This window comes from Trypanosoma cruzi, genomic scaffold (genome assembly GCF_000209065.1).
Source record: "Trypanosoma cruzi strain CL Brener 1047053516851 genomic scaffold, whole genome shotgun sequence".
Lineage (NCBI taxonomy): Eukaryota > Euglenozoa > Kinetoplastea > Trypanosomatida > Trypanosomatidae > Trypanosoma > Trypanosoma cruzi.
In genome coordinates this window covers 116,291-139,901 of record NW_001849577.1, presented here as the reverse complement: position 1 = coordinate 139,901, position 23,611 = coordinate 116,291, and the positions used below count along the sequence as shown (strand labels likewise).

Genomic DNA, 23,611 nt, shown 5'->3' with positions numbered 1-23,611 from the left:
GGGTTAGGGTGGAAACAGTGAAAGGGAACTGAGTGACGAAAGAGATGCGCCGTCCTTGTGTATTTTCCATCTGAAAATCGGAAGAAAAAAACAAAAAACGAAGCAGTTTATCAAAACAAAATCGGGACAAGTTCATGTTTTTGTTTATTTTATTTTATTTTTGATTTTTTTGTTTTTGTTGGGTTCTTAATGAAGATTCTTCCTTTTTTTTTTTTTTTTTTTCCTTTTTTTCTGTGGGTGTGTGTGCCCGAGGGGGATTGGCAGCCACGCCCACACATGCTGTGGCTTGTGTACCCCTTCACGCTCGACTGGCGAGGGGGAGCAAGGCCCAAGAAGAGAGAGAGAGCACAAGGGAGGAGGCAAAGTGGAAGCCCCCCACTCCCCCTGTCGTCGAATTTGTTTGGGCAAAAAAAGAGCGCAGCAGCGGGAACGCCCCAGAACAGAACAGAACCGAACAGAAGAAAAAAAAAAAAAGAATTTAATTGAATCAAAACATGAGAACACATTTTTGACGGAGAAAAAAAAAAGGAAAGTAAAAAAATGGTTAATAAACCTGCAGAAGCAAAGAAAAAAAGAAAAAGAAAATAAAAAAAAAAAAAAAAAGAGAAGAGAGAGGAAGAGAAGAGAAGAGAGAGTATTAAAAGTGGAAGAAAGAACAGTGGGAGAGTAATGCCAGATTCATACCCCATCCATCAATAAACATTTTTGATTGTCCCCAGTTGGGAAGGGGTGGGAATGTGTTCAGCTTACTGCGTTATACAATGTGTGAAAGGTGTAAAAAGAGAATATACATGTATACATATGTATATTTATGTATGTATATGGGTGGAAACATACATAATAAAAACGATGGAATGAAATGCGCCTTAGATTTGACTCCCGTACTCTTTTCAACTTTCAATTTGCATACATGAAAGGGAATTGAAGGAAGAAAACGAAAAAAGAAAAAAAAAGAAAAAAAAGTGAGGGGGATGAGGGGACAGAAACAACGAAAAGAGTGAGTGGAGATAAATAATAGGGAGGGAGGGAAGGAAGGGAAGGGGTGGGGCGTTAGCGATGATGATGATGGAAGGATTGGTTTCATTCCTCTTGTTTTTGATTTGATTTTACCACCCTTTTATTTGTTGATGCCCAAATTTCCGTTTCTTTTTTTTATTTTATTTCATTTTTCCTTTTTATTTTATGAAGGGGTGGGGAGGAAAGAGTTCTGCACCTATTTTTTTTTTTTTTTCTTTCTTTGTTTGTTTGTTTTTCTCTCTTTCTTATTGTACGGTGACTGTGGAGAGGTACGCCTTTTTGTTTTTATTTCTTGTTGTTGGAGTTAACTTGCTTTTGTGTTTTGTGAGTCTTGTGCTTGTTTGTGTTTGATGCTGTTTTTTTTTTTTTTTTTGTGTGTGTGTGTATGTTTGTGTCTTTTTGTGTGTATTTTTTCCTTTTGAGGGCTTTTTTTTTTTTCTTTGCCGTATGTTGAGCCTGTCCCGCTTGTCTTCCTTTTTTTTTTTTTTTTCAAAAACATTTTTGCAGCAGCACCAACTCTATACGTGTATGCGGCGGGGGGGAGGGGAGGGTACATGGACGCACGATTGCATGTGCGCATGACTTTCTACTTTCGGAGTTTATTATTCTTTTTTTTTTTTTTTTCTGTTGTTGTTGTTGTTGTTTTTATCTCTTTTATTTTTATGTTATTTTTATTGAGGGGATGGGAAAGGGAGGGGGGTTCTCGCACATCTTTTCCTCATTTGGATCACCAACTGCTTTCTCTGTGGTGGTTATGGCTGTAGCGATGAAGTGGTAGGAGTGAGGCATGGCTTTCTATGCAATGGTGTATTCACTGTCAGTTCTTTTCGTGTTTTCTTTTTTTTTTGTGTGTGTTTTTCTGTTTGATTTGATTTTGATTTTTTTTTTTTTTACAGTCATCATTCTTTTTGTTTCAAAAGTTTATTTCCATGGACATTCATTCTTTTGTTGTTTTTTGGAGAAGGAGGGGGGTGCACGAGCATCGTCGATGTCATCCAATTTATCACTGGGAATAAAGTAGCGGAAAAGTGATGAGTTTGGTGGGGGAGCAGGGCGGAGTTTGGGCGAGAGTGGCGAGTGCAGTAGACGATATTCCTTCTTGTTTCCTGTTTGTTTGTTTCTTTTTTCCCTGTTTCATGTTGCCCAGCTCTCTGCTTGGGTGTGCTGTTGTGCACTACGCAAGCGATTTGCTTCTTTTATGTTTTTTTTTTTTTGTATTTTGTGTTTTTTTATTTTTTATTTTGATTTTTATTTGTTTATTTTTGGCTGCTCTTACTGCTGTGTGCATGTACATGTGTTATGTGTTTTTGTGTGTCCTGTTCATGGTGTTATTTTTCCTTTGGGTGCGTTTTTCTTTAATTGCCGATGTGGACACGTCTGCCCGCGTTTGTGTGCGTCACGCTCGGCTGCGGCTGTGGCGACACGTACAAGGCACACGACGGGGGAGAGACGCGTGCACGTCCCTGGCACGATTGCACCCCACCGGCGACAACGCGCGCGTACAACAGACGCGCAGCGCATCACCGGGCACAACACAACGCACCGGCATAAATTAGAAGACATTTTACATGACGAGGGGATGAGAAACGAAGGAATAAAAGTGAGGGAGGGGGGGGAGAACAAACAAACAAACAAAAAGAAAAGAAAAAAAAAAAAAGAGAGAGAGAAGGTGAGGAAAACAAAAAAGAATTTTGGTGGAAGAGGAATAAAACCCAAAGGGAATGTGGTAGAGTGGAGGGTGAAATATAAAAAAAAAAAAAAAAGTAGGAAAATAAAAATAAAAAAAGAGAGAATAGAAAAAAAGAAGACTCGGATGAGACAATCAAAAGTAAACATTTGTGGCTTTTCGCGGCAGATGCAGAACGCCACATTGAGGGATGAGTGTGAATAATTGTGCGATGAAAAAAAGAAAAAAAAAAGTGGCACGTACACTGCTGACGAGGGCACGTGCTATAGATATACAATAAAATACATTGCATACATAAATATATGTTTTTTTCCGTTTTTGTGTGCTGTTTGTCAGTGCGTTAAAAAAAAGAAAAACAATCAAAAAGAAAAAAAAAATTTATTTGTTTTTTGTTTTTTGTTTTTTGTTTCCTTTTGTTTTCTTTTTTTTTTTGCACTTTTTTATGCCTATTTTTATTTATTTTTTATTTTTTTTTTTTTTTTGTATGCGTGTCGCTGGCTTTCTGGCCACTGTTTGTGTGTTTCCTTTTTTTGTTTACCTTTTCTTTTCCCCCTTTCTTTTTTTTCTTGTCATTTTTGCTTCACGCAACCACCCCTCCTTCAGCAACATGCCTTTTTTATGTGTGTTTATTTGCCTGCTCGTCCCTCCTTTTCTGCATATTTACTGGCGGTTCTTTTTTCCTACTTTTTAAAAAAAATTTTCTGCATGCACGTGCACCTGTGCGTTGCAGCCGATGCGTCTCCGCAGAGTTGCACAGAAGAAAGAAAAAAGGGGCGGATATTTTGTGTCGACACGTTGCAGGGAGGGAGAGTGGGGCGGGAAAGATGATCACTTCAGCCCCATTGCTGGCGGTGATGCTGCTTTTGTTGGCATTAGGGAGTCCATGCACCCGGGCGGAATTCCTGGGATGTCATTACGGCCTTTCCTTTGACCCTTCCATGACCTCGCTGGCGATAACGACGTTTTATGGCAGCACCGGAGGCCGCGAGCGATAGCCCAAGCAGTTTACCAGAGGCTGGGAAACAGACGAACCGTGTGCCTGGGACAACGACGCGAGGCCCCCATCCCACGCCCGCGGGTCTTTGCTGTGTGAATGGAATTCAACACATGTCACCCCCGGTAGCAGATAGGCGGCCTCCTTTTTCTCGAGGATTGCAGTGGCAAGGCGGAGGGCATAATTTCACGGGAATTCAAAGCCTTCCAGATGACAAGTGCACTGGGTCTTTTCTCCAACGAATTGAATGGAACTGTATACGACACGAACCATCACTGCTACATGCAAAAATTGGACTTGGCGCCCAATCGATTTAGCGGGTCATTACCGAAGTCATTGCCGACTGTGAGAAGCCTCGTTGCGCTGCTTCTTGAAAACAACCAATTTTCGGGCGAGACACCGGATTTGTCTTCTCTGCAGAATTTGCGACATTTCGCTCGGGCACAACAACTTCTCCGGCCGTCTAGGCGCATGGGTTTCACTAATGACGAATTTGGGATCGCTGGAGCTGCAATACAATCGCTCGGGAGGTCCTCTTCCAGAGCTGCCAGGGAAAATTACGCATGTAAACTTTTCCGGAAGCAACTTTTAAGACGATGTTCCCAAGAGCTACGGTCGACTGAGGTACCTGAGGTACTTCAATTGTACCGGTTGCAGTTTGACCTGCCCGCAACACTTTTTTCTTCCGTCATATCCGCCTCTCGTCATACTGAAAGGCAACTGAAGGAACAAACGTAAACGAAGAGTGAATTAAAATTGCTTGGGCCATAAAGAAGTGTTGGTGTCCTTTTTTTTTTTTTTGTGTGTGTGTGTGTGAGTTATTCTTTCGGGTTTATTTCACACAGAAACAAACACGCTTTTACTCTGTTTGAGAATAGGGAATGCGGAAGTCGTTTAACGCGTTATTTGTTGTCATTAACGTTACTTGTGCTGTTTTTGATCCACTCCTCCAAGGTGAGAAGAAACAACAAAGCAGTTATATGATGCCATCGTGGTATGTGTTGCATCTACCCAATTAAAAGCATGAACTTCTATCGGTGCCTTTTGTGTATATTTCTGTTATTGGGAATCACCGCCACTGTTTCTTTTCCTTTTCCTTCTTTTGGTTGTTGCCACTAAATAAAGGATCTTGCGTATATATTTAGATAAAGATGGACGCAAACGTTCCGGCCGCATTTTTGGCCAGCCTCGTTGGCAGCACAGTGCACGTTAAAAGCAAGTGGGGCCCGGTGTACGTTGGGACTTTGGTCAGTTGCGATCCATACATGAACCTTCAGCTGCGGGACACGGTGGAAAAGGCAAAGGAGGAGACGGAACTGGGAGAGATGCTGCTGCGGTGTAATAATGTGTTGTACATACGTGAGGTGCCACAGTAATAAATAATCATAGCGGTGTTGTGAGACCAACAAGAAGCCGCGAGGAAAGGAAAATAAAAATAAAAATAAAAAAAGAAGGGGAGAGGGAATATAAAATTATTCCCATTGAGTTGTTGTCATGGAGACGATGCAATCGCCACAATTAAGTGGAAGGAATCAAATTAGATGATCTTTTCCCGTGACGCGGTGGGGATAAGGATAGAAGGAAATAGAAACCAAACGGCTACGTATAAATATTCATGCCCATGTTATTACTGTTTATTTAGACATCCTTTTTTTTTTTTTGCTTGCTTCTGTTGTTCTTTTATTTATTTATTATTTTTGTTGTTTGGCTTTTTCTCTCTTTTTTTTTTTTTTCTTTGTTGTTGGTGGTGGTGGTGGTGCGTGCACTTGTGTGGTCACGCTGCCGGAATAAAAATCCTAACAGCACCACAGCCAGTGATAATCGTAAGGAGAGTTTTCACAAGAGACTCATCACAAATAAGCGAAATGGCGCACATTCCAACCAAGTGGGCGGAGCGTAAGGATAAGCTTTATGTCACCCTTCAAGTGAGCGGTGCCTCGGATGTCGACGTTAAGTTTACCGAGAATACGATCAGCATTACCGGTAAGGGCATCACGCCCAAGGCTTCCGAGCCACACGAGTTAAACGACAAGATCACCCTCTTGAAGGAGATTATACCCGAAAAGTCCAGCTTCAAGGTTTTGGGCGTTGCTATCCAGGTGTGTGCAGTCAAGAAGGAGGAGGGATACTGGAACAAGCTTGTGAACCAATCAAGCAGCAGCACCGCGAATTGGCTTTCCGTGGACTGGAACCTTTGGAAGGACGAGGACGAAGATGATGATGGCCCTGCGGGCTTTGGTGATTATGGTGATCTTTCGAACATGATGAACATGGGTGGCATGGGTGGCATGGACGGCATGGGAGGCATGGGAGGCATGGATGACTCAGACGACGACGATGAAGATGAGGCTCCGGCTCAAGCGGCCGACCTGCAGGACCTGGACGCGAAATAGAGAATTCCCCCTTGTGTCGTAGAGGGGAGAATAATTTAAGTGAAAGCTCACGGAAAAGGAAAAGAAAGGAATAATAAGAAGAAAAAAAAAATGGATAAAAAAGTGGCTGACAGAACGTGAATGGGAAAGAAGGGAGAGAGGAATAATGTCTGGTGTGGAGTCGGGGATGCAGAAGAAACAAAAATAAAAAGTTAAAAGATCTCATACCCTGAGCATTACATCAGACGATCAAAGAGAAGAAAAGGGTCAGTTGAAAATTTATGGATGCACTACGTCATTCCCCATATTTCGTGAAGTCTTCGCCTTCATTTTTTTTTTTTTTGAAAATATTTATTAATTTATTAATTTATTATTTATATTTATTTTATTATTTCGTCTATCAACCTATGAAGCAGGATAATTAAATAAACGTATATATATATATATATACGGGTGTCTGTAGGGGGCTATATGAACCAGGCACGTCATGATCACATGTAATCCACGTGCCTTTGGAAACACACCATCTCTGTGATTCATGTTGTTTTTCTTATTATTATTTTGTTGTTGTCGTTGTGGTTTGTTTTGTTTTTGAGCTCTGTTCTTTTGCTTTCCTCAGTTCCACGGTCACTGGGGGAGGAACACACTTTCACACACACACACACACACACACAAGCACAGGCACAGAGAAAAAGAGAAAGCGTGGGGAGTGCCCAACAGGAGGCGAAGGGACAGATTGATCAGAAAAGACATCAACGAAGAATTATAGTGGTGAATGGACGGGTATTCTCTTCTCGAGCGCCTTGACGCGTTTTTTAGTGAAGGGGAAAATACAGATGCGATTGGCAATTTTTTATCAGAGGAGCAGGGTGTCATGCAGCTGTTGGGCCAACCCACTGACTCACAAGAGGCGTTGGAGTTCTACTCCTTGTTTAAGAGGTACGCCGTGGTTGTGGATAACTTGCTTAACGCATTTATTGAGCGAGAATCCAAATTAGGATACGTCATCGACTTGGAGCAATTGGCTGCTGCAGTCATGAATGAGTGGCATCAAGAGCAAGATTTCTGTCGATATGTTTGCACGGCATATATTGCTGGTGCGTTGGACTTTGACTCCTTCAAGCAGCTTGTGGCTGATGTCAATGCGATAACCGCCTACCCCTTCGGGGATGAGTCTTCAGATGCCGACAGCGTGACTGAGACAAACACACAGGAAGAAGAAATATGACGAGAATGTGCCCTTTCTTTAGGCACTCTGGCGGACTCTCACCGCACAATTCTCTTTTTATTGACGGTGAAATTCCTCGAACCCAAAATCATCACCATACAGAGATAATATATATATAATTTCGTGTATTCAGTGAAATTAAAGAATTGAGTGCGTTCCTGTGTGTGCGTTTGTGAGGGAAGAAGTTACCGGCGCGTCGCCTAATGGTTGGAAACTTTTGATATCCTCTTGTGAATGTCTCTTGATTTTATGGCTTGAAGGGACGCATTTGTTAACCATTTGTACACCTCAATGTAGTGAAAAGCACACGTGCTTTTTCTCTTTGTTCTTTCTGTTAATTTATCCATAGTTATCTATATATCTGTCTGTTAGATACGTCTCTCCTGCATGGATGGATCCACTGCATTGTTCATTTGCCAATGGTGGTGGCTTTGCTGTGGAATTTAATCCCATAATTTGTCTTCGTTTGTATCGGTGCCGTGACATTGCTGCTCTCGCAACAGAAATCACAGATGCATTTGACCTCAGTGGTGTGGTTGTACCCCTTCGACCCGTGACGGACACGTACCTGGAGCAGCTCGGCACATCACAAGAGCTTGCACGTTGTCTTTCTGAACATGAAGAGCCTCATTTGGTCAGAAGTTTGCAGCCGACGGACTTTATTTCCTCTTTCCTACGCGTGGAAAACGTTGTTGTCGCCACGTCACTTGGCCTATGGAAAACGACTCGATACACCAATGAAGTTATTGAGGCTGCGCGGACCCGTTTTTTGCGTGGCGTGGAAGAAAAGCGTCGGTCGAAGAAGAGCAAACTCCCCATCCGACTTTTTTTCAAGTTTCTCAACGAAATGCTAATTGACGTTTTGGTCATGTCTACTGACAGGAAGTCGGTAGTTCTGTCGTGCGCTAGTACCACCCGTCGTTTGGCTATGGGCGCTGTTGCCGGCGAAAAAGTTACATCCGTGCCGAGTTTTCGTACCCTCCTTGCGCTGGAATTCAGCCCCAGTGAGGGGTACTGGAGCCCTTTGCTGCTCCCGGTGCAGCTTCAATCCCCAAAATTGAAACTGGATATTCCGGAAATTCGTGATGACACAGGCTCCTGTAGCAATTCAGATTTTCTCAAGCCACAAACATTGACAAGCATCTTTGGCGAAACGGCGCAAAGCTGCAACCTGGAGACGATGATGCTTGACCGAACTTTTTACAATCCGCAACGAATATCGGCGAAAACGAGTCGGGATTTGCAAACGCTTGAGGGGAAGGGGGATGGAGAGTCAACTTCAACACACTCACCTTTTACTGGTATGAGGTATCCCAACATCAGTCAAACGGACCTTCAGCTCATAGAGGTTTTGCGGCGCGGTCTGCACCCAGTTTTTCGTCGTAACCGTGTTCGATTTTTTGTCACGTTTTTTGTGGCAATAGCGGCATTTATTGTGGGTCTTGTGCTTATCATTTACGCTAGCGTTACCCTAGAGACATGCTGTCATCACGTTTCTTCTCGCGCCTGTTTGAACGGTGCGGAAGATCCGCCTAGAGATAACCGCAGTAACTTATTTTGCAGTGCTGCCAAGAATCCTGCACTTACAGAAGCAAATCAGTCATTTTTCTTTGGTCATCTCACAAGCCCCGGTGGGTTTCTTGTTGCAGCAATATGTTGTATGTTTGTGTCGTCTCTTCTGGCAGGAGCGGTAAGTTATTTCACGACAAGGGCAATCGCTCAGAAAAATTCGCGTCCTTTTTTTTACAAACTCATGGTGGCTTTTCATGTAATTCTTGGTGCGTTTGCGTGTGCCTTTTCCGCATACACGTTGTCTATTTTTTCCCATACAGTGCATGAGGTACCTTGTTCGTTGTTTAGTGGAACAGTAGCGGCTTCCTGCAGCCGTTTCCAAGCACTCTATCCGGAATTTACGATTGATGTTCGGGCTCGCCATCCGGTGCACGCAGTCTTTGCGTTATCTTTTATCTTTCTTTTTTTTTGCGCTGTGGAATTTTTTGCATCCTTGATGTCGCCTATGGTGGATGATGACATCCTGCATGCTTTGCAAAAGGCAAAGCCTGAGACCAACGTTTTTTACCCCAGTGTATACGCCCCTGATGGTATAACTGATGTGGAGAAACGAAAGCTGCGGGGACACATTGGGCATCTTCTTCATATGCAGCTTCAAAAGCAGATGCAGCAACAGGACACGCTCCTTACCCGGAATCTCACAATTGGTGAAATGATATTGGCCAAACGTGAGAAAAGTCTTATGGTTCGTCCGTCTCAGGGAAGTTTTGTCATGAATTCACGTCACTGGAATGAGGAGACGCCGCAAAATCCGCTGCACTACATGGCATACTCCGATAATACAAGCGGCGGAAGTAGCACGGACAGAGAGGAGGAAAGGAAAGAACTGGATGAAAGGGAAGAGAAGCGTGGACTGCCGCCTCGGCTACTTGCGGAGGTGGAGAAAATCAGTCGTCGTGTTAAAACATCGATGGATGGGAGAACAGATTTGGTTAAACCGCAGCTTCTCAGTGAATCACCCAAATAATTTTCTGTTGTTGTTGTCATTTTTTTGTTGTTGTTGTTGCTTTGGGGAGAAGAAGAGGAGGAGAGACTTTTTATGAGTATTGTAAAGATGTCATCATCTCTTTTTTTGCTTTTTCCTTCCCTTTGCTATCTTTTCCTTGCTTTTTTATTTTTGTCTGTGAAGAACAGAGCAACTGCACACGTTGAAATGGATGTGAAAATTAAGGGCGCACATTTAGTCGGACGTTGGTTGTGGGATTGTCGCAATGATACATGTGGTATATGTCGACAACACTTTGAGGCGTGTTGCCCACAATGCCGCTTTCCCGGGGATGACTGCCCCATTCTAACAGGGAGGTGCACGCACACATTTCACATCCACTGTATTGAACGATGGGCCGAGCGCGAGCAGGGGAATGCTGCGTGCCCCATGTGTCGTCAGCCGTGGGAATTTTGATGCGACAAGATTAACTGATCTTTGATGCAATGAATTTTGTTTCCTTCTGCCTCTTGCCCTTGCTTTTACCCCGCACGCATTATTGTTATGGTCATTAGTTATGCTTTGCTGCTGTTGTTCAGTGCTTCTTTTTTGTTGTTGTTGTTGTGTATTAAATTTTTCCTTTTTTTTTCTTTTTTGCCTGTTTCTCTCCTTGTGGATGTCGTTGGGACTACAGGAACTGCAGGCTTGTGGATGATGCAGCGGTCAAGTGTCGTTCTCGTGGCTCTGGTGACAAGGGCGAAGTCATCGTCAGGTGCGTTGAAGGGAGAGGTGGTGGGCGGAACGGAGTCGGAGCAGCTCTCCGCATATGTCCCATCCTCGTCGGAGGCGCCCGAGCTCCTGCAACCGTACGTGGAGCCGACACCGTTTGTTAGCGCGAGGCGTCTTCAAGTGTTTTTTGCCTCGATGGGCATTGGCGCCACCACCATCTGTGTGGTTTATTATCTCCTCAGCAAATCGATGAGCAACAATCATGAGGAAGAGCAGCGCTACTTGCAGCGCGTGGTGGAATCTAACCGTCTGGCAATGATGGAACCGCAGAGTCTCGTTCCCGAATTTACGGCCCCGAGTTCCTTCAATGAGCTGAAGGAAAAGATGCAACAGCATGAACGCGAGCTTGAGCGTAAGCAAGCGCAAATAAACCGTAACACCATTTTGCTTCATAAGGAGGTTGTGTTTCGTTTGAAGGTTTGGTGGAATGCCTCTCTTACACACATACAAGAGGCCTTTGATCGACTTGGGACGGTGATTCAGAGACGTAAGGAGCGTGCAGCAGAAGCCCACATCAAACGAATATTAGAAGAAGAGGGATACGACTTAGTGAAGCTGCGCAGTGGGAAAACACACATCTGGTAGGCGGATTGTTTGGGCAGCGCTCTCCTTGCGGACATACGGAGCGCGGAGATAGAAAGTGGAGATGGAAAAAGGGTCATGTTGATGGTGGGGAGTTTGACAAACACACACACAAAAAAAATGGTAAATGATGAGAGTGGAAGAGGGAATTATGGATCTCGTTACTGGATGAATGCGGATTCGAATGCGTCAGAGCAAATGTACGTTTTTCCCTGATTCAGGAGGACATTCCCACCACCATCTCCACCAGAAGCAGCGGTGTATTGTAACGGTAGCTGATGTTGACGTCATGTTGGATTTGCCTACTTTTTTTCCTTTTAAATTTTTTTACCCCTCCCCCACGGCCGGAGTAGTGAGTGATGGCACCACGAAAGGTTTCTGCGTGTTTTTTTTTTTTTTTTTTAGCAGTCCGATGACGAGAGATAAAAATGCTTCTAGCAATTATTTAACGAACATGGCATGTTTTTTTTTTTTTCTATTTTATTTTTTTTGCACTTTTTAAGGAAATAGGCTGCTTACAATGTTAGCTTTGGTAAAACGGCAATGCGGTCTGGAGAATAGCCATGTTTTCTACGGGGCCTACCATAGCGAGTGGCGAAACAAGCTGGCGGATATTTTTTGCATGCCGATCCTTTTTGTCGCCGCGCAGTATCTTCTCTCGCAAGTTGATCTGACATCTTCCGTAGATTTGTCTCATTTTACCGCTTGCCTGTTTGCGGCATTTTATATACATATATACATATGGATGGAGTTTTTTGCTGGCGTCCCGTAAGCCGTTATCATTGGAATAATTGAGTACTTTTTCTTGCCATGCCTGCAGTGGAGACCGTTGTTTTTAATTTCAAGTTATTTGGCAGGGATTGCGGTGTAATTCTTTACGCATTGACGTCTTGAGAAGCGGACACCGGCGTTGAGAATTTACCGCAAGCATCTTTTTTCTGTGGTTTGAGCTCCTCGTCTACTTTGGATACAGGCCAGACCTGAAGAACAAAATGGACGCAAAAGTAAGGGGACTGCAGGCTCATTTGGTTGCAACGAAACACAAGTCTCAAAAAATTGCATTGTTATGGAAAAGTGGGTGATTATTATTACTATTATTATTTTTTTAGGAGCTGTGTGAAGAGAAGGATTGCGGGAGAGCTGGCTAACTTAATTGATGCATATATGCATCCGGGTAAAACGAATACGCACTTCTTTACGACACTTTTCTACCGTATGAATTCTTGGAAGGCCACGACTTTTAGAAGGAGCGGGGAGCCGATAGCGGCCGGTTAATTATTTTTATTTTTACCGTCCCGCCCGCCCCCTTTTGATCCTTACCCTGCGGCGGGGTGGTGTGGCTGGAGGAGCCCAAAGTCTGCCACATCGTAAGTAATAAATAAATATATATGTATACCATCCGAATAGAGTGAACGGGTCACAATTGTGGCTAACGGATGATATAGGAATATATACACTTACTTGCTTTTAAGCTTTGAGGGTATGGTGAATCCATTCTTATTCAATTCATCCCTTTTTTTATTTCCATCTTGTCTGTTTTCTATTATTGATAAACTCAGGATTCGGCCAGCGGCCCAGAGGATTATTCTCTTTCCCTTTTTTTTTTTTTTTTTTTTTTTGGGGGGGGGGGGGGGGGTACTTACGGTGTTAAGAAATACTAAAGGAAGGCACCGTGTGAATTTCACTCTCTGTCTCTCTCTGTGTGTTTGTCTGTTTTTTTCCGATTCACATGTCTTTTTTTTTTTGGTATTCCTTTTTCAGGGATTAGAGATTTTTTGTGTCTTTCTGCATATTTAACGACTGCGCATGTCTCTGCATGCATTATTTGCGTTATATGGAATTAATTTGTGTATTCATGGCAAGCGAAAGAGAGAAATATTTCACTCTCTCACTTTTTTTTCTTTCTTTCTGCTTTTTTGTAACGTGTCGAGAATGTAAAGGAGGTCCGTGTAGCGGTAAATACGTTGGATGGACGCAACATCTTTGCCGCCAACATGCGGTGAGGTGATGGATATACCAGGCATTCCCTCAGTCGGATGTGTGGCTGTCCTGCAGTACGAGATGGGAACCGCCGCTGGCTTTTCTTGCTGTGTTGTGGCCTCGAGAGAAGAGGTTTACATATTAGGGCCGGAATTACTCGTGCGTGATGGCTCACTCATCTCCGTACGAATATGGCGGCCTCATGTGGAAAAGAAACTCACTCGAGTTATGTCGCTTGTAGCATTTCTTTTGCATCCGGCAGCTGATGAGGTGTCTAATGTTTTTCAAAAGCACAAGGTCGAGGCAGAAATTGATGAGGTTTGTGCCGTGGTGGCATGGGAAGACGATGATGGACAGCAGCAGCAGCACATCACAACCCTCTTCTTCTCATTGTTGCAAGCACTGTCCACCCCTCAGAATGTCTCCGTCAAGTCGTTTGAGACTTCATTTTTTTATGAACGCAACCAACAACGCGTTTTACGTCTTTTTTATAGTCCTTCCTTTTCTAGCGAGTTCCGTAAAGGCAAGCATGTTGTCCTCTGTAGCGGTTATGATGAAACTGTGAGGAAGCACGCTTGTCTTACGCCTAGTGAAGAGCGCAACCGTCATATTCTTACACCAGGGGATCCGCGTGGTGTTTTATCAGGTATTTTTTCATTTGTTTTGTGCAATTCTGTGGTGGAGAACGATGTCTGTAGGTGGGATGTGACGTGGACTACCCACGCTCCTGCGTGGGTTGCATCCTGGATATTGCAGTCTCCTTTTGATGGTGTTGTATGTTCTCTTGCAGTTCAGAAGGAGGAAGCGTCTTCTGTTGTGGCGGCAATTGGAAAGACGAATGGACAACTGATTCTTTTTAACGCTGACGGCACTCATGTTTCCCATCGCTTTGGTGGCCCCATTGCGGATCTTGCATTTGTGAGCACTCGGTGTATCAGAGGCGACGAGAGGTATCGTGTTTGTGCGGTCACGGAGCTCATAGACCAACAGAAGGAGAATGCATTCTCTAGCTTGAACAGAATACCCGAGTTGGAAGTGGCAGATGATGGGCGGAGAAGCCTTGTTCTTCTTGACAGTTTGGGCCGTGTTATTGTCCTCCGGGACGTAACGGAGGGAATGGCGTCGGCACAAATTGTTTCGGATATTCAACAGTTTATCACTCTTGCGGAGAATCGAGCCTCCCACCCGAGCAGCGGCTCCGTTGCGGGAGAATCTGCAGCTGGGCGCCCAGTTACCGTCAGTTCAAAGAGATTTTTTGATATTTCGTCACTTCGTCAGTTTTTTTACCGCGGGAAAACGAAGAGGATTCAAAAGGATCGACAGGACGACAAGGTGGACTCCATATCCACACAAGAAAGTGATCCCATTAGACAACCAGAGCAAGAGAACGGAATGTTCGCTGGTCATATTTTGAGCCGCGGCCTTCTCAGCCTTGCGTCGCTGCCAGGACCACGAGACTGCACCGAGCTCGTGGTGAGCACCATGGGCCAGTCCATTGTCTCCATTCCATTTGATAAGAACGAAGGTGTTTTTTCAATTGCGGGATTTATTGAAGCATCGGAGGCGATGTTTTTTATCGACTTCGTTGACTTTTTTAACACGGGGGTGACGGAGCTGGTGATGGCAGGGATGCATCAAGTGTTAGTTGCAAGGCGATCGCGTTGCCAGCAGAAAAGGAGGGCAGCGCTTCTGCTACGACTGTTAGCGAGGCAAAAGATGCAGGATGCTACGTCCGGAGATGCGTTGCTTGGGGGTAAAGTGTAAAAAAGTGAGGGTGAAGACAAGAGGGAAGGCAGAAATAATAACGATGCCACTTATGGTCTGGTGCGGCAGTGTGAATTACCGCACACAAACAAACGAGAATTCCAGGAGTTTTATTAAGCTACAGTTCCACCCGCTTTTTTGTACCTTTCAGCCTTTTTTTTTTCTTTTGTTTCTGCCTGTTTTTTTCTTTGCATCCAAAAATTTATTTGTTGCCATTTATTTAATAGCATGCTGGGGATCTCAGAATGAGTCTCTTGCAGCATTTAACCTTGGATGCTTGTTCCCTCTCGTTCTTTTTATTTTTATTTTTTGCCTGCGTGTTGAGGGGGGAGGGGAATATTTATTTATTTACCCACTTCCTTCTTTGTGTTGGATGTATGTTCCTTTTAGCGGAGGTGCGGCGACGGCTGGCCTATGTGACACGCATGCTGGCGGGACGGAACGTAAAACCGCGGCATTTGTCTCAAACCAAACGCGGGCACAAAGACGAAAGACAAAATGTGTTCAGTTGAGGTTTCTTATTTTGGCGTCGTGTGTCTTTGTAGCGATCACACTTGTCCTTGTCGCGCTGGTGCTGGGCGATGCGAAGAGTATTCCGGAGAAGGCAGATGTACGAAAGAACACGAGAGCGAATAAGAAGCAAATAGCTCCGGATTGTTGGGCAAGGCCAGCGTGGAACGTGTCGCTGGAGATGGACCGCGCCCGAATGAAAATAAAAGCGGGCACGGGTTTTTTTGCTAAGAGCATTGACGAGTTAACCCAACAGGTGCCGAACATCACAAAACTCAATAAGAGTTGTCACTTTGCCTATCCACTAAAAAGACATATCACACTTTTTGAATATGCGAGCAAAAGTGCAAGGGGAAAATATGGTCGAACTCCCGTGACATTTTTTGATGCACTTCAGCAGGAAGTTGAGGGCAGGGTGGTTCGCTTCTCGGAGTCGCTTCCGCGTATTGTGAAACAGACGCCGGTGGTTTTGTCGCCTTTTTTTGACATAGGGAAAGGGTTTGGTCTGTGGGGTTCTTTTTTTCTTGGCCACCTGCCCGCGGAAACTGGTGATCAAGCAGACTTTGGAAGCCATGGTGTGGACTGGTGTTTGCCTTTGGAAGGGGGGTACAGTGGCTCTCAGGTTTTTGGGCCACAGCCCCCATTGTACGCGGCCGTTTTCCCCAATGCTGTGGTTTCCAATAGTCATGTTATTACATGTAATGGAAATGTGTACACAAGTGGGGGTTGTCTGAGACGTTGGTATCTGCCAAAAATCCAAAGTACAAAAGAAATTGATTGGCGTGGTGTTGTTGTAGGCCTCTGCGATGAATGGTGTAAAGGATATTATCACTTTACACATGAGCATTTACCGCGTTTGGCGCTGGTGCATAAAATATTACTTGAAAGGGAAGACGCAATACTGGCACTTTATGCCCCCATTAAAAAATTTCAGCTACAGTGGCTCACAGATGTCCTTGGTATCCCGTCTTACCGTATACTGCGGAAGCCAGGCCCAGTGCATGGGCATTTGGTTCTTTACCCCATTCCAGGCGGTTGTGGGACGTTATTTACACACCTGACGTATGCGTTACGTGACATTGTCTTTGAGCGACTACAGTTGGTGCCACCCATTCCTTCCAAGAAGCGTAAACTTCGTCTTCTTTTAGCTGAACGTGAAAGACTGTCGAGGATGCCGTCCAATTATCGCCAACTGAAGAAGATGCTGTTTGAAGAATATAAAACGTTTTTTGATTTTGGTGTTTTTTCTGGCAAGCTGCATATAAGACAGCAAGTGCGCTATTTTTACGATGCGGACGTTGTTATTGGCCCTCATGGGTCCAATCTTGCCAACGCAATGTGGATGCGTCACGGCACACATTTGATGGAATTTGTATCGTACAAGTACGCAAACATGTGCTATCACACGACGGCGAATACCATTAATGTGACGTATCATGCCATTTTTCATAATGCTGAAAAGGAAGGAAGCTATGTCCTCTCTTATGATGAGGTAAAGCGTCACATGGACCATGCGGTGGAGAAGCTGCTCAAATCTCCGTGAGGGATTTCCCACTATTTTTGTTATTTTTGCTATGTATTTTTGTGCTTGTCTGTGTGTCTGTCTGTGTGTGTGCTTTGGGCGGGGGGAAAGGGGTTGTTTTTATTTTTTTATTTTCGTTGTCTCGTTATCCGCTTTTTGTTATTTTTTCCCCCTCTTATGAATGTGCCTTGTGCAGCTCTCCACTTCTTTTTCTTAATTTTTTTTTTTTCCTTTGCTGTTTTCTTCTTCCATTTTCGTTTCCACTCGGTACTTGCTTATGCGGATGCCTTGTGGCTCTGGGATAAGGCGCCACAGTAGATGAAGAGGGTTTCCGGCTCCAAATACAAAAAATTCTCTCAGGAAAATGCCGACTACCTCTGCCAAGAGGTGCAGCGGATGGAGGAGTCCCAGGTGTTTTACCCCGGCGCATTCGTAGAGGCACTGCGAGAGCTGACGGAGGTTCTCATATGGGGCGACAAGAATGCTGAGTCGGTCTTTGATAACTTTCTGGAGCGCAGTATGATGAGTACGCTTGAGCGTGTCGTGACAAACGCGGAATTCCCTTCTGCGGTGAAGGTCCAGGCTATTCAATGTATCACCATGATGCTGCAAAACCTAACACGAAAATCATCCATATACTTTGTGTGCAGCAACAATCATCTCAACAGGATCATATCAATTTTCATCGATGACAATGACGAAGAACTATTCTCCATTTACGTCTCATTTCTGAAGTCTCTGGCACTTCGTTTGAACGAGGACACGGTGCAATTCTTTTTCGAGCGTGAAACCCGCGCTTTCCCGCTTTTTGACAGAGCGTCCAAACTTCTTGCTGCACCGGATCCCATGGTCCGTGCGGCGGCACGACAAGTTGTCATTAGTGTCGCGCAGCTCAATGAGCCCGCCATTAAGAACTTTCTTAGAGACGCATTGCAGGAAGTGTTCAAGTTGATATCAACCCTCTTGTGGTCGCAAATTAAAAATCTGGCTGAAGCAGCAGCGGAGTACGGCAACGTGGAGCGTCACAATGCGAATGAATTGCATCTCATGGGTATTTCTACACTTAGTGATCGTCTGGAGGATATTGTGGACGATATGTTTTATATTAACGACCTCTTTTTGGTACCACATGACTTTGCTCCTTTCTACTTGGAGTGTGTTCTTGAAGAGGTTGTTATTCAGCCGTTATTGATGTTACTCGAGAATCTGCCTTGTGACATTTGCTGTTTTTCTACAAACAGTTCCTTTACCCCTTGTGTTTCCGCATCCGTTGCGCTTTCTGTGCTCACCCGATGGATCTTGTTGAATAAGTCGGAGCGGCTCCAACGTCTATTTAAAGAGGGACTGTTAAATCCCTCCGCTTCTCATGACGGTGTAATGAAACGTTTGTTGAAAAGTGAATGCGCAGAAGTTCTTTCGGGGGTTGTCGTGCTGCTGAAGGCCATGTTAACATCAGGGCTTCTTGAAAATGAAAAGAAAGGGGGAGGAAATGGTCCGACACCTGATGGCGATGAAACGGACAACGAAGATATCTCAGAGGAGGCGTTGGATGAGAAAGAGATGCACGTCATGACTGACATTTTCAATGTCAACTGGAGCATTGAGCCAGAACACGAGGATTCTTTTCCTCCACTGCAGCCGCTGTCTATGATTTCTTGCGAAATATTTCTAGGTCGTATGAGCCAACAGGTGGAGAACGCAGTGAGATGCCCGTGGTTTCATGGTCTAATGTCGGCAATCTACTTTTTTATCACGCATCCTGCATATACTCGTTTTTCTGTTTTTGAATTGGCGCTCAGTGTTCTTATGGATTTTGTGAAATGTAGGCGGGAGTGTGTTGTTCTCTTCCGGGGGCTCTTGTTTCTTTGCCTCTTTATCGTCCGGCGTCGGGCAGTCACGTGCGCCGAATCCTCGGCGTTGCGGCAGGATGGTACTGTCACTTCCGCATCAATCCCTGCTGCTGCTGCTGCTAGTACTACTCCCAATTCCGTTCATACGACAACCGCAGCCGGCAACAAAAACAACAAGAGTGCCGGTGCGTGGCTGAGAACTCCATACGAAGTTGTATTTATCAAACTGGAGCATGTATCTCATGAATTTGGCCTCCGTGAAGAAAAATTGCGTGGGAATTTAAGTAATGAGGCAAGCTTTTTGTTGCCACTCCTGCCCAGTCTTGATTTCATCAGATCCGAACGAGAGAGGGGAAGTAATAGCCCTCATTTTGATTGCTGGGACGTTGTGCTCCGCAACTTCCGAGAGTACATCGCGGTACAGAAAAGTGTTGCAGCGGTCGTTCCACTTCGAAATCGTGCCGCACATGACCAATCGGAGGAGGAGAAGAGTGAGTTTCTGATGTGGTTAACTATTCGTCATTACGCCCACAGGATGCTCAATAGAGAGGATGGGTTTTTGCTTAGACTCCGTGATTACGGTGTTCGCCACCACGTGGGGACGAATGTGAGCCTCTCACAGAGTAACACGGTTTATTTTCGCTGTGAATTTGTTAAGGGGCGCTTTCTTTTTGGCGCATCGTCACCTATGGTGGCTGCAGGCACACCGATGTACATGCTTTTATCTGAAACTGAAGTCCTTTTTCTTTGCGCAGGTGATGCGCTGCGACCAGTAACAGATCGGGGGGTCACACTTTGTGTTATGTTTGCTCTGCAGATGATTTACGTGCAGGCGCTGGTTTCGCATTCTCCATTTAGTGTTATAGTCACCCACGTGCACCCTGCCTCTCCCCTCCAGCTACATATTGTGTTTCGTCACCGAAAAGCAGCCGCTTCCGCTGTAAATATGATTACGGAACTTTCTTCCTTGTGCCGGTTTAGTGGAGCCGCACTTGTCTGCCGAGCACTGAACCAGGATGGAGCTTTACATGTGACGAACGAAGGGGTCTCCAAGGCACCGATGAATTCCTTTAATAATGCGTAAAAGTATTGAACTGTTTTGCGTCACTCTTCATCCTCTCGCTTTTATGACTTCGTGCGTGAGGAGCTTTGATATTGTCACGCTCCATCATTCTTTTTTTTTCTTTTTTTTTCTTTTTTTTTCTTTTTTTTTCTTGTTTCTCTTGCCGTGTTTCAGTTTATTTCTGCCCTTTTCCTTCTATACTCCTCTCATAATGTTGCTTGGCGTCGTTCCTGCAGGCTGGCGATGGTTGAATGGCGGCGGGCAGCCGTGTCAACTTCTTCCGACGGATTTCTGCTGTTGGTCCTCCTCCTCCTCCCGTCTTCTTGTCGCCCACTGCCATTGCGTCAGACCGCACGTTAGAAGAAAAAAGGAAAGAGAATAATAAACAAATAAATAAAAAGGGAAAAGCGAACCAAGCACAGGAGGGGGGAAAAAATAAATAAATAAAGGGAAAATCAAACTGAAACATTTGGCTGAAATCATTCTTTTACACGCGATATCTCCCACCATCACTGCGGCCGCTGACATCTGACAAATTTGGGCATTTATGGTTTGTTGAAATTGCAAGGCATGAAGACAACGGCATCATTCAAACGGGGTGAAATAATTTCACCGGTTCCGGCAGACTACATAGTTGAACAAGACGCGCTTGTTCTCTCGGATGGCTGTCGTCTGAGACACGAAACAGGATTTAACGCCACAATCATCAGCCGCTTTCTTATTGCCACGAAGGACCTTCAAATGGGCGAGGAAGTATTGGTCAATCTCAACGTGTTTTTCTACGACGTGGGAGATGAAAAGGCATTTTTGTTTTCAGGGTTCAAAAATCTCGCGGAGGAGGAAAAGCAGGAGGTCTATATGTATGCGGATGAAAATGTACGACAGCAGGCGATCGCGGACGGGTTTGTTCCAAATCGCAAAGAAAGTGGGATTGACGTGGTGCGGACACGAAATTCACAACTTGTGACCGTGTCGAGGGGGAGACACGAGGTAAATAACATCGTATTTAGCTCCACTGGTGTTTTGCTTCCATTCCCAGTGCGCAGTACGGTTGAGCTGCCGGGCGACCAGCACCTGCGTCTTACGGGGGGATCAGAGTTTATCCGTCACGCCTGTCAGCCAAACCTGCGCCTTGCGATTGAGGGTGACTCTATACACGGCATCGCTCTGCGACCCATAGAGGGGGGAGAACAACTGACATACAACTACCTATGCACAGAGTGGGATATTGCAGAGCCTTTTCATTGTGCTTGCAACACAGATTCCTGTTATAGATTCATAAGAGGTTTTTATTATTTGAATGCGGAAGAGAAGGCACTTCTATTTCCAATTGTAACGGCGGCAATTCAAGAAAAGTACCATGCAGCACTCCCACAAACTGCTTCTTTGGCATCCCTTGAAAAAACAACGGTAATAGCAGTTACCCTTGAGGGAAAGGTCGCTGCCCAACGATATGTGGCCTCTGGTACAGTATTGATGAATGTCAACCGCTTTTGTGTACGTTCTCGAGAAGTTGTTCTTGACAGTTTGCACATTCCACATAGTTGTGACGCAAATACCGCTCTATTGGAAGGCCGTTTGGTGGCATCTAAGCCTCTCCTTTCCGGTGACCCGCTCACACTGAACCTTTGTACATTATTTTATGAACTCCCGCTTCCATTTGAATGCCACTGTGGATCTTCAAATTGTGCTCGTCTTGTTAAAGGGTTTTCTACACTGAGTGAGGGTGATAAAAGTGGTCTCATTCCACTTGCTGAGCGATCCGTTCTTCTGGAAGCAGCACGCCATGGTTTGAATGTAGAAAGCTCTAGTCCACTTGTAAAGATAAGGCGGTATCCTCCCATGGGAGAGGTAACGTTTGCTGCAGATTTTATTCCAAAGGGTACTCGTATTTTTCATATGAGAGGCCTTGTTATCCCCTTTCCAACGGTTTATACGGTATACCTTGGGGACGGCAAACATTTACTTTTTGCAGACGGGGCGCATTGCTTGGCGCATAGTTGTGACCCCAACACGCGTCTTTCTATAGATGCCTCAAATGGAACCGCCAGTTGTTTTGCCATGCGTGACATTGAACCAGGGGAAATTGTTTCCTTCAATTATCTTACCTCCGAGTGGGATATGGCATCACCATTTAAGTGCGGCTGCGGAAGTGCATCATGTTTCAGTATGATAAAAGGGTTTCGTCACTTGGATGAGGAGAGCCAGTTGCGCCTCTGGCCTCATGCAACCAGTGGTGTGAAATCTCTTTTTGCCCAGCACCGTCGCAGTGCACTGCCGAATCTTGACAACTCGTTGGTCTATCTTCACGAGAATTTAAGTGAACTGCGTCTGGCGCGGGACTTGTCATCGGGCGTGGTACTTTTTACTGCCACAACATTTTGTATTGCTGCTGGGGAAGTTGTCTTGGACGATGTGCGGCTGAAGCATTCGTGTAGTCCCACAGCTGTATTCCTTGAGGGACGCGTTGTGTTGAGTCGTGCCTCACTCCGAGGGGATGCCGTAACACTTAATATCAATCACTTGGTCTACAATAGCCCGGTTTTTGCATGCCATTGTGGCTCGGCGAACTGCGTCGGTGAGGTGCGAGGATTCGCTGGTCTCACAGACGAACAAAAGAACACGGAGATGGTGTATGTCGATCCAAGGGTGCGGGCGGCGGCGGTGGAAAATGGATACCGCATCCAAAGCTCATGTCCACTGGTGGAGGTGAAGCCAAATGGATTTATGGGACAAGCGACATTTGCAAAGAGTGACATTCGGGAAGGGACTCGTTTTTTTGAAGTATCCGGTCTTGTTCTTCCCTTTGCAACAATTTACACAATCCTTCTGGTTGATGAGCAGCATCTTCTTTTTGCGGATGGGGCACAGTGCTTGGCGCACAGCTGTGATCCCAATGTCCGTATCATCACAGACAATACGAGAAAACGAATTGGATGTATTGCTCTTCGGGATATTAAAAAAGGTGAACTCATTTCTTTTAATTATCTTACAACAGAGTGGGATATGCAAACGCCATTCACATGTCTTTGTGGCGCACCGCTGTGTTACCGCGAAATACGAGGTTTTAAGTATCTGGGAGATGAAGCGCGACAAAAAATATGGTGTATGGCGACGCCAGGGATTAAATCTATGGTAATAGCTACAAAAGCGGAAGATACATGGGCCCAGATTGCATCTACACGTTTTTTTGTCAGTAACGATGGTCTGTTGCACGCTTCGGAAGATATGAAGGATGGAACAGTTCTTATGAAAGTTTCCTGCATGGAAATTGTAAGGGAGTTTCTCTCTCTTGATGGAATTCGAATCCGTCATCATTGCTCACCCAATGTAGCCGTCATTGAAAATCGAGTTGTCGTGATTTTTCCTGTCTCGGCAGGGGAGGAAATAAATGTCGATCTAAATTGCTTGAGTTATTTACTTTTGGAGGCGTTTGAGTGCAACTGTAGTCAATTTAAAAGCCCACATCTTATTCAAGGATTTAAATGGTTGAACGAAGAAAAGAAACATGCTTGCATGATATTCACAGAGCCCAGTGTACGCGCTGCAGCTCTGAAGGATGGTTACAAAATGAAGTGTGATTCCTCACTGATTAAAATATGCGAGGGTCGCACGGGATTGGAGGCACATGCCACTGCGAAATATACCCCGCTGGCACTCGTTTTATGGACCAATCCAAGGGCCTTTGGTTTACCGGTCCTCAACAGCCTTGCACAGGTACAATTGGGCGGAAGGTAAACATCTTCCTCCTTTTTG

At 44.9% G+C, this 23,611-nt stretch overlaps 11 protein-coding genes and 1 pseudogene across 11 annotated transcripts, besides 29 other annotated features; all 12 read left to right on the top strand.

Annotated features, from left to right (window-relative positions):
- Window positions 1–23,611: part of a sequence feature (heterozygous, non-Esmeraldo-like haplotype) that runs on past the window's edge.
- Window positions 131–180: a sequence feature (A-rich).
- Window positions 204–231: a microsatellite.
- Window positions 436–460: a microsatellite.
- Window positions 560–632: a sequence feature (T-rich).
- Window positions 786–824: a microsatellite.
- Window positions 929–962: a microsatellite.
- Window positions 1,143–1,184: a sequence feature (A-rich).
- Window positions 1,217–1,264: a sequence feature (A-rich).
- Window positions 1,294–1,507: a sequence feature (A-rich).
- Window positions 1,616–1,693: a sequence feature (A-rich).
- Window positions 1,839–1,909: a sequence feature (A-rich).
- Window positions 2,212–2,281: a microsatellite.
- Window positions 2,639–2,674: a microsatellite.
- Window positions 2,765–2,823: a sequence feature (T-rich).
- Window positions 3,047–3,081: a microsatellite.
- Window positions 3,082–3,186: a sequence feature (A-rich).
- Window positions 3,225–3,281: a sequence feature (A-rich).
- On the top strand, window positions 3,909–4,436 carry Tc00.1047053507007.76 (receptor protein kinase, putative; the record flags this gene model as incomplete). The annotated part of the gene is made up of 1 exon (XM_808611.1): window positions 3,909–4,436. One exon carries the CDS (start codon window positions 3,909–3,911, stop codon window positions 4,434–4,436), a length of 528 nt encoding a protein of 175 aa, XP_813704.1.
- On the top strand, window positions 4,850–5,074 carry Tc00.1047053507007.74 (small nuclear ribonucleoprotein Sm-F, putative; the record flags this gene model as incomplete). The annotated part of the gene is made up of 1 exon (XM_808607.1): window positions 4,850–5,074. The coding sequence occupies one exon, from the start codon at window positions 4,850–4,852 to the stop codon at window positions 5,072–5,074; it is 225 nt and encodes a 74-aa protein (XP_813700.1).
- Window positions 5,125–5,146: a microsatellite.
- Window positions 5,347–5,435: a sequence feature (A-rich).
- Tc00.1047053507007.70 (hypothetical protein, conserved) lies at window positions 5,564–6,091 on the top strand (the record flags this gene model as incomplete). Its single annotated transcript, XM_808603.1, has 1 exon — window positions 5,564–6,091. One exon carries the CDS (start codon window positions 5,564–5,566, stop codon window positions 6,089–6,091), a length of 528 nt encoding a protein of 175 aa, XP_813696.1.
- Window positions 6,144–6,229: a sequence feature (CT-rich).
- Window positions 6,419–6,464: a microsatellite.
- Window positions 6,610–6,664: a microsatellite.
- Window positions 6,721–6,744: a microsatellite.
- Window positions 6,846–7,298, top strand: Tc00.1047053507007.60 (hypothetical protein, conserved; the record flags this gene model as incomplete). Its single annotated transcript, XM_808602.1, has 1 exon — window positions 6,846–7,298. One exon carries the CDS (start codon window positions 6,846–6,848, stop codon window positions 7,296–7,298), a length of 453 nt encoding a protein of 150 aa, XP_813695.1.
- Tc00.1047053507007.50 (hypothetical protein, conserved) lies at window positions 7,690–9,837 on the top strand (the record flags this gene model as incomplete). The annotated part of the gene is made up of 1 exon (XM_808601.1): window positions 7,690–9,837. The coding sequence occupies one exon, from the start codon at window positions 7,690–7,692 to the stop codon at window positions 9,835–9,837; it is 2,148 nt and encodes a 715-aa protein (XP_813694.1).
- Window positions 9,843–9,876: a microsatellite.
- Window positions 10,024–10,272, top strand: Tc00.1047053507007.45 (anaphase promoting complex subunit protein, putative; the record flags this gene model as incomplete). Its single annotated transcript, XM_808609.1, has 1 exon — window positions 10,024–10,272. One exon carries the CDS (start codon window positions 10,024–10,026, stop codon window positions 10,270–10,272), a length of 249 nt encoding a protein of 82 aa, XP_813702.1.
- Window positions 10,360–11,169, top strand: Tc00.1047053507007.40 (hypothetical protein, conserved; the record flags this gene model as incomplete). The annotated part of the gene is made up of 1 exon (XM_808600.1): window positions 10,360–11,169. The coding sequence occupies one exon, from the start codon at window positions 10,360–10,362 to the stop codon at window positions 11,167–11,169; it is 810 nt and encodes a 269-aa protein (XP_813693.1).
- Window positions 11,629–11,657: a sequence feature (AT_rich).
- Window positions 11,687–11,938, top strand: Tc00.1047053507007.37 (hypothetical protein, conserved; the record flags this gene model as incomplete). Its single annotated transcript, XM_808612.1, has 1 exon — window positions 11,687–11,938. The coding sequence occupies one exon, from the start codon at window positions 11,687–11,689 to the stop codon at window positions 11,936–11,938; it is 252 nt and encodes an 83-aa protein (XP_813705.1).
- Window positions 12,274–12,550: a mobile genetic element.
- Window positions 12,763–12,785: a microsatellite.
- Tc00.1047053507007.34 (hypothetical protein, conserved) lies at window positions 13,135–14,910 on the top strand (the record flags this gene model as incomplete). Its single annotated transcript, XM_808606.1, has 1 exon — window positions 13,135–14,910. One exon carries the CDS (start codon window positions 13,135–13,137, stop codon window positions 14,908–14,910), a length of 1,776 nt encoding a protein of 591 aa, XP_813699.1.
- Window positions 14,954–16,963, top strand: Tc00.1047053507007.30 (uncharacterized protein; the record flags this gene model as incomplete). Its single annotated transcript, XM_808599.1, has 1 exon — window positions 14,954–16,963. The coding sequence occupies one exon, from the start codon at window positions 14,954–14,956 to the stop codon at window positions 16,961–16,963; it is 2,010 nt and encodes a 669-aa protein (XP_813692.1).
- Tc00.1047053507007.20 (hypothetical protein, conserved) lies at window positions 17,261–19,876 on the top strand (the record flags this gene model as incomplete). The annotated part of the gene is made up of 1 exon (XM_808598.1): window positions 17,261–19,876. The coding sequence occupies one exon, from the start codon at window positions 17,261–17,263 to the stop codon at window positions 19,874–19,876; it is 2,616 nt and encodes an 871-aa protein (XP_813691.1).
- Window positions 19,964–20,008: a microsatellite.
- Window positions 20,426–23,611, top strand: Tc00.1047053507007.9 (annotated as a pseudogene; the record flags this gene model as incomplete).